This window comes from Mesoplodon mirus, assembly GCF_964341445.2.
Source record: "Mesoplodon mirus genome assembly, chromosome: 3".
In the NCBI taxonomy this organism is placed as follows: Eukaryota; Metazoa; Chordata; class Mammalia; order Artiodactyla; family Ziphiidae; genus Mesoplodon; species Mesoplodon mirus.
Genome location: NC_138978.1, coordinates 28018523 through 28029445, shown reverse-complemented (window position 1 = coordinate 28029445; position 10923 = coordinate 28018523). Strand labels below are relative to the sequence as shown.

At 53.7% G+C, this 10923-nt stretch overlaps 1 protein-coding gene across 1 annotated transcript; it reads left to right on the top strand.

Moving 5' to 3' along the window:
• The first annotated feature begins 3455 nt into the window (after positions 1 to 3455).
• FABP3 (fatty acid binding protein 3) lies at positions 3456 to 10900 on the top strand. Its single transcript, XM_082613055.1, has 4 exons — positions 3456 to 3604; positions 6860 to 7032; positions 8973 to 9074; positions 10615 to 10900. The coding sequence occupies exons 1-4, from the start codon at positions 3532 to 3534 to the stop codon at positions 10666 to 10668; spliced, it is 402 nt and encodes a 133-aa protein (XP_082469181.1). The 5' UTR covers positions 3456 to 3531; the 3' UTR covers positions 10669 to 10900.
• The last annotated feature ends 23 nt before the right edge of the window (positions 10901 to 10923 follow it).

Below are 10923 nucleotides of genomic sequence, written 5' to 3'. Positions count from 1 at the left end.
GCTTCTGAATAGAACATGCACCAAGGGAGGGGGGAGGGTGTGGAGAGAAGGGCTGTCTAAGACTTGATTCCATGGCAGGCAGAGACAGAGAGCCCCACCACCATAACTAGCCAAAGAGAAAAACTCCCAGTTGCAGGTATTGGGGGTGGGGTGAGGGGGGTCAGCATCCATAGACTTAGGCCCTGAAGGGGTAAAGGGAGGTTTCTAAGTCCCTGGGTCAGCGGACCTCCAAGCTCAGTTTCTTTGGCCTCTACCTCTCCTACCTCCCCTGCTCCAGCAGCACATCCCCTAGTGGAGGCATCCAGATGGCAGGGAGGTCCAGGGAACAGCTGAAGATGCTGAGTAGGCCTCCCTCTCCCTGCCTCCCCATGGCCCCACAGATCATCCGGTGCTGCCAGCCCATCTCATTGGCTCTCTCCTGGTTACTCGTCTCTCCTCTTCTCTATCTTTCCAGCCTGTGGTTGCCGTGGAAACACAGTACAGTGACATCACTATAGGGTGAGGGCTGGGGCGATACTGCTCTTGGCAGGGACTGGTCTTGCTGCTTGCTAGATGTTAAATCCACATCTGGATATACCAAAGGCAAAAAAGGGGGGCAGGAAAAGGGACAGGGCTCACATTCCTTCCCCTTGCCCCTCTTTCCCCAAATGTAGTGAGCATAAAAGGGCAGGGAGGGTGCAGGTAATCAGAGGGATGAGGAAAAGGCTGCAAATATCTAGAAGGGATAAGGATAAAAGTCAGGTGGAAAGGAGATAGGGTGTGGCTAGGCGTCAACTTTGGTGAGCCAGGTCTGAGCGCGGTGGGGAGATGGGGTTAGGGCAGCGAGAATAGTGGGTCTGGGGTTTGTCTAGAGTTCCTCAAAGCACCATGCTGCTCAACTTAGGCAGGGCCCAAGAGAGGAAGCAAAAGGACTTTCTGGCAGTGTCTCCCTCAGCCCACCCTGAAGATCTCTATAGCCCCTTCCTCACAGCCACAGCAGTTTCTAATCCTGTCTTAGAAATAAGAAAGCTGATTAGAGAAGCGAAGCAATCTGCCTTGGATGGCCCAGCAGGTGAGGGGCAGAGGTGATACCAGGTCTTAGGAGTCCTGCACTGTCCATGGAGATAATAACAGCAGCAGCAGCGAACATTTATTCAATCTACCTTGCTCAGCATTAAAAATTTTTTTTAATTTATTTATTGTATTTATTTTTGGCTGCATTGGGTCTTCATTGCTGCGCGCGGGCTTTCTCTAGTTGCGGCGAGCAGGGGCTACTCTCTTTGTTGCGGTATGTGGCTTCTCACTGCGGTGGCTTCTCTTGTTGCGGAGCACGGGCTCTAGGTGCAGGGGCTTCAGTAGTTGTAGCATGCGGACTCAGTAGTTGTGGCTTGCAGGCTCTAGAGCGCAGGCTCAGCAGTTGTGGCACATGGGCTTAGTTGCCCTGCGGCATGTGGGATCTTCCTGGACCAGGGCTCGAACATTGTGTCCCCTACCTTGGCAGGCGGATTCTTAACCACTGTACAGCATTTTAAATGCATTATCTCATTTGATCTCCCAACACCTCTATACGGTAAATACTGTCATTTCCTCCATTTTCGAGATGAAACTGAGACTCAGAGTGGCTTAAGTGAACTGCCCACAGCCACGGCTAGTACCCACTGGAATCAGAACTGAAACCCACATCTATCTGCCAGCAGCTGTTAGCCCAGCCCCAGCTCTCCAGCACTGCTTTATAAAGACCATGTAGGGAGAGAGCTCTGGTCCCTGGCTCTCCAGCCACTCAGTGTTTGAGAGAGGAGGAGGCCCTGTGTCTAAAGGTTGTGCCCTTGAGTTAGAAACTATCCCATCCCCCTCCTCCCCCTGTACCTGCTCCGGCAGTGAGGTCACTAGGGCTCCGTGCCCAGCCCTGAGGCCTGTCCTGCAGCTTTGGCAGAAATAAGCCCCCTTGGTCTTCTGGCAAGTGGACCTGTCCAAAAGAACCAAGACCTTGGGGGAGAGAGGGCTCTTCCTCCCTGGCCTTCTTCCCAGAAAGTTAGGGGACGGGAGCAGATGTTCTCTACTCCCACATGGAGAAACAGAGGTCCAGGGAGGCAGCCCACCACTCTGTATTGATACATGTGTGGCAGAGCTGGCGGGCCCCTCCTGGGCCCCTCTGCGAGGACCTCTGCGGGCCCGAGTTCAGCTGGGCACCACTCCCTTATGTTTTGTGTCTTCCTTCATGAGCGTGTCTTATTCGTGGTTGTTTCTCCAGAGCCTAGCCCAGGGCCTGGCACAAAGTAGGTGCTTTAATAACTGCTGGATTAAGAAATGAATGGGTTCCTCTAAGCTTCAAGTATGCTCATCTGTAAAAAGGATAATAATAACACCTGCTCCAGGGACTTTGTTTAAAAAGTTCAATAAGACGATGCACTGAAAGCCCTCAGCATGCAATAAACAGCAATACAAGGTGGATCTGATTGTTATTAAAAGTGCTTTGGAAACTGTAGTGTCAAACAAGGTAGATGACTACCGGTCTCTGAAAGTGCCGGTTGCCTGCCAGTGTGCAGAGGTCAGAGAAGGGCGGCAGGTGGGGGCCGCAGCAGTCAGGCAGAACGGGGAGCTGTCCTTGAGCCTTGAAGAGCTGGCTGGAAGGACAGAATTTCTGAAGGCGCGTGAGGAGGGAACGGCCGACCGGAGCAAACGCTCGGAGCTGTGCGTAGGGGTCAGAAAAGCCTGGCGCACTGGCACGGTGGAGGGGTAGTTGGGCCGCAGGGCAGAAAGGCTCGCGCGGGAGACATTCCGTAGGCAGGGGCGAGCACGTGAGGAGCAGGCGCAGCGCGACGGGAAGGGTCACGCTTTTGCCCGGAGCAGGCGGGGACACTCGCTGCCCCCGGTGACTCTCCCCTCCACCGGGCAGTGGGGAGTGGCGGCAGAGCGCAGGGTCCGGGGCCGGCTAGACCAGGCTCGCCATCTGGACTCCAACTCACTCCTTATTCCTGCGACCTTGTCACTCCCCCTCTGAGCCCTGGACCCGTCACCTGTAGACTGAAGACCGAGATGCTTGCGCCGCGAAGAGTCGGCCAGTGCTTTCCCGGCGTGGGCATCAGCCCAAAAGTTTCCTTTCTCCTCTAGACTCTCATCTCTGTTCTGACCTCAAGCTCGGGGAGGGACCGGGGGAGGGAAGATGTCCCTGGCGTGCGCCCCAGCTCACGGGCACCGTGTCCCCCAACTGTTTTCTTTTTAGATTCTGAAGAGCGCCTTGAGGCCAGGGAAGGGAGTAGGTCCTACCAGCCCGGGGCAGGGACTCGGACCCCCGGGACCCGCGCTGACGTAGGCGAGCCGGGCGCCACCGGGTGCCCCTTCCCCCTCTCCCGGCGGGTTGGGGGATGGGCGGCCAGCCCCAGGCTAGCTAGCGCCTGCCTGGGGCTTCCTATTTCGGGAGCAGGGTGTGGGCCACGCCCCGTCACGTGATGCAAGGGCCTTTTAAAGCCGCTGCGCGGGCTGGGAGCCGCAAGTCGCGGAATCCTTGCACGCGTGCTTGTCGTCTCTTTCTCATCCTAGCCCAGCCTCACCATGGTGGACGCCTTCGTGGGCACCTGGAAGTTAGTGGACAGCAAGAATTTCGATGACTACATGAGGTCAATCGGTGAGGGCGGCTCGGGATGCTGGGCTGGGGATGGGCTGGCCGCGTGCCGGGTCGGAGCAGGGCTCCAGCTGTGGCTACCTACACTGCACGCCTGCTGCGTCCCTCCTGGTAAAAAGCTGGGGAACCCGGGGATGCAGAGAAGGTGGCAGCCTGCGCTAGGGCACGCGAGGCCTGTTGGGAGGGGTCTCTCCCAGTTCCGCGCCCGCCACGCGGCACGCGGCATGCGAAATCTTGGTACCCCGACCAGGGATGGAACCCCTGCCGCCTGCAGTGGAAGCGCAGAGTCCTAACCACTGGGCCGGCAGGGAATTCCGGGGAGGGGGCTTTCATGTTCTGAACTTGGCAAGAGGGATTCCCAGGCAAGGAGGCTCAAGGAGGCAGCTGTGTCGGTCGATGTGGGGGCAGGGAGGCGCTTTCGGGGAAGAAAGGCTTCTGATCTGGAGGTAGGGGGCGGGTTTGGATAAAACGGGAGGGGAGGGAGGAAAAGAAGAGGAGCATGGGTGGTCTAGGAACTGGAGACTGAACAGTGAAAGGGAGCAGATTGATGGGAAGTGTCCTATGGCCTTAAATAGGGAATCCCCAGGAGGAAGAAGATGGAAGGGGGAACAGCCCTGAACAGGATATGAGGAGCTGAGACAGGGGCCTGCACAGTTAGCAACAACCCCTCACCCTCTACGTTGGGTTAGTTAGGGTAAAGGATTGTCGCTGGAGGGTGCCCTCTTTCTCACCAACCCAGCCTAGTGGTAGGGTAGGGCAAGAGGCCCCATCACCAGCTGCAACCCAAGGATAACTGCTCATTGGGGAGGTGTCTGGTGGGGGGGTACAGCAAAGGGGCCTGGAGGAAAGCCAAGACCTGGTAAAGGCAGGGAGGGTCTTTGGTCTAGGAGGCTGTGGTGCTGGGATGGGGGAGAATGAAGATTCAAAGAATCTTGCGGAGGAGGACTTTGGAGGTCCCTGTGCCTTGGTTCAACAGATGAAGAAGCCAAGACCCAGAGAGAGTAGAAACTTGTCAAATCAATTCCACAGCAGAGCTGATATGAAAACCTAGATTTCTAGATCGGCAACCCAGAGCAGTTCCCATTATGGACCCAGGGGTGGGAGTGGTAAGAACTGCTTAACTAAGCATTGACCTCAGCCCTTCCCCTTCTAATATGGGCTAGACAAAGAGGGTGATATCCTTTCTCTGGAATCCCCAGCTATGAGATTATCCTAGTCCCCCAGGCTAGGATAGGGAAAACTGGAATGTTGTTCATGATTGAGCTAGGTTCCATGCCTTCCTCCCAGGGAAGGTGGGCTGGATTACCCAAAGAAGGGGTGGGGGGTCCACTCCAGGCACCTCCCACCTGTTCCTGACCCCTGAAATAAGGACCACAACTGTTGGCTTTTAAGGCCAAAGTGCTCAACTGCCCCTACTCTATGCTGAGCATTATGCCCAATGATTCCAGGAAGGTAGTAATTCTTGGAGAAGTAGGGGACCCTGGGCAGCTGTTGGGGAAGGTGGAATTCCCATAGCTAGTTTCTCTCCCAAGTGTCTCCCAGCAGACATTAGAACTGAAGACCTGGGTCCCTGAAGTGAGTCATACCATCCTTACCACCCTTGCTCCCTTATTTTGCCCCAACCTGGGTTAGGGGGCTGAGAATCCAACTAGCCTATTGTACAGATGGAAAAAATGAAATACCCATGGGGGAGAAAAGACCTTCCTTAGCTCTCAGTAAATAGCTTCAGCTTCGTTTCTAAGTAGAACCCATCTCTTCGCTAGACTCCTAATTCTGTAACTTTCTCTTAGCTGAGTCTTCCTTCCTCAAACGCTCCACATCTCTGGGTGGGTCCTAAGTAAACAGAGCTCCTTGTGCAGTGACAAGGCCCTGCTCTGTCCTGGGGAGTGGGATTGGCCTGACTCACTCTGATGACAGGGGGCAAGGCCAAGTCCCTCAGTAGCCAGGCAGGGTGGGCCAGCAGCAGCACAGCTGCCTGTGCCCCTCTTGTTTTAAACCAAAAGTTCTCAGAGGACAAAGAGGCCCAGCCTAGTTAGTACCAGTGATCTCAGGCACACTTGGTGGCTGTAGGGCACAGATGAAGTACATGCTGGGAGGCAGGATGGCCCAGGAGGAAAAGTGAACAGTTTGAGAGCCTAAATTCAAATCTAGGTCAACCACTTAACCCTTTGACTTGGGGCAAAAGTCACTTCACTCTCCAAGCCTTATTTGTAAATTGGGGATAATAAAACCCACCATTCAGGGCTGTAATAAACATTAAGTAAAACAACCCATGTAGCCAGGCACATCTGGAGTCTTTCCACCCACCACCTCACCACAGCCTCTGCCCTTGGAGGACAGCTCAGCAGAGGCTGCTGGGAGTAGAGGGGGAGGTTGGAGGCAAAAGGACAGATCTCAGGAAAGCCACAACCTGCAGGGCTCTTTGTTCCACACTCTCTTGCAGCACTCAGGGAAGCCATGCTTGGGTCAGGAGGGGAGTTCCCCCAGAGCCTTAGACCAGGAGACCTGGATTGGAGTCCTGACTGCCTACCACTTTAGGCCTCTCCTAAATCTGCACATTGAGACAAACATTCCCTTTTGCCTACCTCCTAGATCATGGTTAAGAGGCTTTGAAAATGTCTTTGTTACTATACATGGGGGACAAGAGCACCATTGCATCTCAGGGTAAAAACTTTCAAAGGTGGAAAATTCTTGTCCATAGGCTCTGGAAGGCAAAGTCCACATTTACTTCTTTCTCCCTCAGCCTGTGCCTTGAAAGCTGCTCAGGTGCCCTGGAAGGGAGCCTCGCGCTCCAGCCTTTATAGATGAGCAGTACAGTGAGCTCTGCAGTTGAACATTCTGGATTTGAATTACAGATTTGTGACCCTAGGCTTCAACTCATTCTCAGTTTTTGCATCTGTAAACTAGAGATAATAGCATCAATCCTTCGGGGAGACTGGAAGGACTGAATGAGGTTACATGTGTAGTTCTTACCACACAGAAAGCACTTAATAGTAGCTTATTCTAATCTCAGCTCTGCCACTGACTTGCCGTGAGACATGCCTGTCCATTAAGTTTCTCATCTGTCTAATGGGATCAGTAATGTCTCTTCACCACACAGAGCTAACAGGAAGACTGAATTAACAGCCATGCAGTCTTTGAAAGTTCTCACCCTTCTTTTCCCCCTTCCCCACATCCAGGCCTAAGAGTTGGTCACTGAGCTCCTTGTACCCTGCCTCTCGCTCCAGCTCATACTCATACCCTTCCCTCTGCCCTCAGGTGTGAGTTTTGCTAACAGGCAGGTGGCCAACATGACCAAGCCTACCACAGTCATCGAAGTGAACGGGGACACAATCACCATAAAAACACAAAGCACCTTTAAGAACACAGAGATCAGCTTCAAGCTGGGAGTGGAGTTCGATGAGACAACAGCAGATGACAGGAAGGTCAAGGTGAGCCGAGGAAGGGTCCATGGGGAATGGAAGGCCCTGAAGGGGAACAGGGTGGCGCCCTATTATTGCACCTTGAGGGGTAGGCTATCATGGGGGATTGAGGTGGCACATGAGGTCCGTAACGCCTGTGCAGTGCTGGGGTGTCCCAAGTGCTAAATGCATGTTAGTCCTATCTTGTTCTCCTCCCTCCCATCTTGGGAAGCATCTACCTGTTGCCTCTGGGAGTGGGCAGCACAGAGCCTGGAGAGTCTGACCTCACTGTCTACGCCAGCTCCAGCTGGGTGACCTTGTGCATAGCATGCAACAGCTCTGGCTTTCTTTCCCCTTCCATAGATGGGGGGTTATGTGGACGTGGCTGTGACCTCAGGTGCTTTAGGAACAACGCCCAGAAGTCAAGGTCCTCCAATGAAAGGTCATCCTGGCCTTCAGGAGCCAAGAAGACAGCTGGGGACAAGAGGTTGAGACCTACTCAGATGCTTCCTCTTCTCCAGCCTCCACCTCCAGGGCTTGGCCAGTGACCCTGAGAAACCATTTCCAATGCTGCCAGCCTACAGGCAGGAAAAGCTATATTCTGGATGGAGCGTTGTCTTTGGTGTGTTCATAGTGTCTTCTCACCAAGCCTTAGCCCCTCTCCTTCTGGGGAGGGAAGAGTACATCTGCCCCCAGTCTTAGGACTTGTCACCCGGTGGTGGCTGTCTTGGCAGCTTGCCTCAGGCCTCCCAGCCACTGAGCCAGGCATGGAAGAGAGAGAACTAAGGGGTTTTGCCCTCAACAGGGTGTACCTACAGCAGTACCTTTCCACCAGACCTTTCCATTCAGCTCCTCAGCTGCTGCTGCTTCCTCACAGCTGCTCCCAAGGATAGGAGAGGGTCTAATCTCCTCCCTGTGGAGGAAGCTGGAGCCCAGCCCAGGATCATACAGGAAGCTGGCTGCAGAGATGGGATGGTACCCAAAGATGGCAGCCTACCTTGGAGAGAGGTGCCTGCCCTACCACATGCCTTTACCTCCTTGAACTAGCCTACCTTCTTGAAGGGCAAGAACCCCAGTTAAACACAACAGTAGTTCTCTGGGATGCCTAGGCTAAGCATAACCTGCTCTGAATGGACAAAAAGCTAGGGGAATGAGAATGAGGAGGAAGGTGGTGGTAAGGTGCGCACACCCACCGACCCACTGGCCCCAAAGCACATACACACAGCCTTTGCAGACTCTTCTACTGAACCCTCGTCAGTCAGGGTGCCCTAGCCTGGCTTAGAGCCCCCAAATTTCTAGAGAAGAGAGACCTGGGAGAGTTGCCAAATGAGAGCCAGCTGGTGCAGGCTGGCAGCACCCAGAAGATTAAGTGGACATTTGACCAGGGCTGTAGAACACTCCAAGGGCCCGCAGTCCCAGGACCTGGCAGTTGCTGACCACTCGTCAGCTGAAGGGGGTCACTTGATAATGGATCAAGAGGAGTAGGAATACAGGGCAGGGTCCCATTTTCCAATACCTCCCATCCCCAAGGGTCTTTTAGACATTATGTGTGATCACCACTTGGCCGGAGAGTCTCAAGATTACTCCTCACCAGTCTTTCCCAGGGATTAGGCTGGTCCCCCCACTCTGTATCTTAGTGAGACTGGGCTGTGGGCATCACCTAGAGTATGGGATAAGTGCCCATCCTGAAGGCTGGTGGCACTTCTCAGAGCTAGGCTGTTCCTCTCCACTGTACTGTCTGCCTCTCCCTACTCGCCCAACAGCTGAAGGCCCCTCCCCCGGCCAAGCAGCAGTGGTGAACTAGACATCCTATGGGGCTAGGCTGGAGGTGGGCTGCCTGATCTCTGATCCTAGCACTGTCAATAGTTTGGGTTAGAGGCTGGGTCCTTTGTGGCCCCAGTGACCAGACCCCTTCCTGCCCCTCAATCCCAGCTCAGATCTCAGCTCAGGCCTCTACCCTCTTCCCACAGTCCGTTGTGACGCTGGATGGAGGCAAACTCGTCCACATGCAGAAGTGGAACGGACAAGAGACAACACTTGTGCGGGAAATAGTTGCTGGGAAACTCATCCTGGTAAGATGGATAACTCTGGAGCCTCACCCAATTGGTTTCTGCTGCCCCTTCAGCCAAGCCTATTGTGAAAAGCCAAGGTCATCAGTGGGACCAATGGAAGCTGGAACAATGGAGGGTGGAGGCAGGCCTGGGTGGTATTAGGTAGGAATTTTCTATGTAGTGGCTTTGGACTTGCACAAGCCTTGGTTTAAATCTCAGCTTATAGGGTGCATGACTTTGGACAAGTCACCTTGTCCAAGTCCAACTGTAAAGTGGGTGTTAATAACACCAACCTTGTAGGGCTGCTGGGAAGAGTCTGAAGGAGACAGTGGATGCAGAGCACAAAGCATCGCTGGTGTGCGACCACGGCAGTAGGCGCACTCCATGGCCTTAGTTTCATCCTCTGCATTGCCGCATTGCCTTGCCCCAGGGAGAGGTAGAAAGCATGGCCAAATCTGATTCCAGGCCCATAGGAGAGGCTCCCATCTCCCAAACCTTTGGGCAGGGACAGGCTGGTGATCGGTGGGGCCCCAACTGACAGCACAGTCATTTCTACTTCACTCCAGGCTCACCTTCTCTCAGAGCTTTCCATGCCTGGCCTACTACAAGTACCTAAGGCCTGGGTTGGAAATGACAAACAAGCTGGCAGATCTGTTTAGGGGCAAACCTGGGGACTTCACTTGAAGAATGTAGCCTTGACTGAACACCCCCAGGGGTGGAGACGGCAGCCACCCGTGATCTCTGCCTTATTCTGTAGGGCCTCAGGTTTTTGCCTCAGCATCTTCACTGCGGACCTTCTTGGGTCAGTGTAACCTGGTCACTGATTCTTGCACTTACACGGGGCAGGGGGCCCTGCAGAGTTAATAATGAGTTACCTAGCTCTGGTGGGAATGTGATATACAGTACCAAATACTCACTGGGCAATTAAGCTATGGTGAAACCATGGGCCTGGCTCTGTGAAGCCAGGCAGGATGTTGGGGGTTCAGGCCTCTGGCCCTGGCACTACCCTAAGTTCGGGAAAGAATGGACAGTTGGTGGCCTAGTAAAGTCCTTTACCAAGAGCCTCTGGACATTTTTATTCACCTGTTTGTCTACTATGTGCCAGGCACCATCTTAGGCACTAAAGATGAAGGGAGAGGAGTGGTACAAGGGAAAGAGAAACACTCTGGGATCCTGACCAAGTTACTGCCTCCCTGAGAGCTCATTTCCCCAAATCTCTACAAGAGGAATTACAATGCCTAACTTAAAGACTTGGGGGAACTCCCTGGTGGTCCAGTGGTTAGGACTTGGTGCTTTCACTGCTGTGGCCCGGGTTCAATCCCTGGTTGGGGAACCAAGATCCCGCAAACCGCGTGACATGGCCAAAAAAAAAAAAAAAAAAGAAGACTTGGTGTAAGCATTAGGAAAAAAAACATGTAAAGTACCTGGCACGTAGTAGGTAGGCAGTAAATGAAAACTTTTAGCATGAAGGTAGAGGGCTGTCCCCATCAGAGTGGAGAGTATTCCCAATACCTTCTGTGTCCACACCCCTGCCCTAACCTGACTCTGTCTTTTCTTCCAGACACTCACCCACTGCAGTGCAGTTTGCACTCGCACTTACGAGAAAGGGGCATGACCTGCCCACTCCCTCAACAACTGCTCCTCTGCCAGTTGGCTACTCCTGGACTCAGCACCAGATTGACTCATTTTTTTCCTCTGGCATTTTGTATAAATCCACCTTGACTGGGGAAATTCTCCTGGGGTCAGGTGGCACCAGCCTGGATCCAATTCTGTTCTCATTGTGTATGTTTGTTTTTTTAACTGCACCCAAAGGGTGCTCTGAGGTCAATAAAGCAGCACCTAGGCCACCCAGTTGCCTTTTTGCTTTTGG

Bases quoted from the DNA above. Each gene is read 5' to 3' on its own strand.
- FABP3 (XM_082613055.1), top strand. From the start codon at position 3,532: ATGGTGGACGCCTTCGTGGGCACCTGGAAGTTAGTGGACAGCAAGAAT. The intron at 3,605-6,859 runs GTGAGGGCGGCT...CTCTGCCCTCAG, and splicing joins TGACTACATGAGGTCAATCG to GTGTGAGTTTTGCTAACAGG. The intron at 9,075-10,614 runs GTAAGATGGATA...CTTTTCTTCCAG, and splicing joins TTGCTGGGAAACTCATCCTG to ACACTCACCCACTGCAGTGC.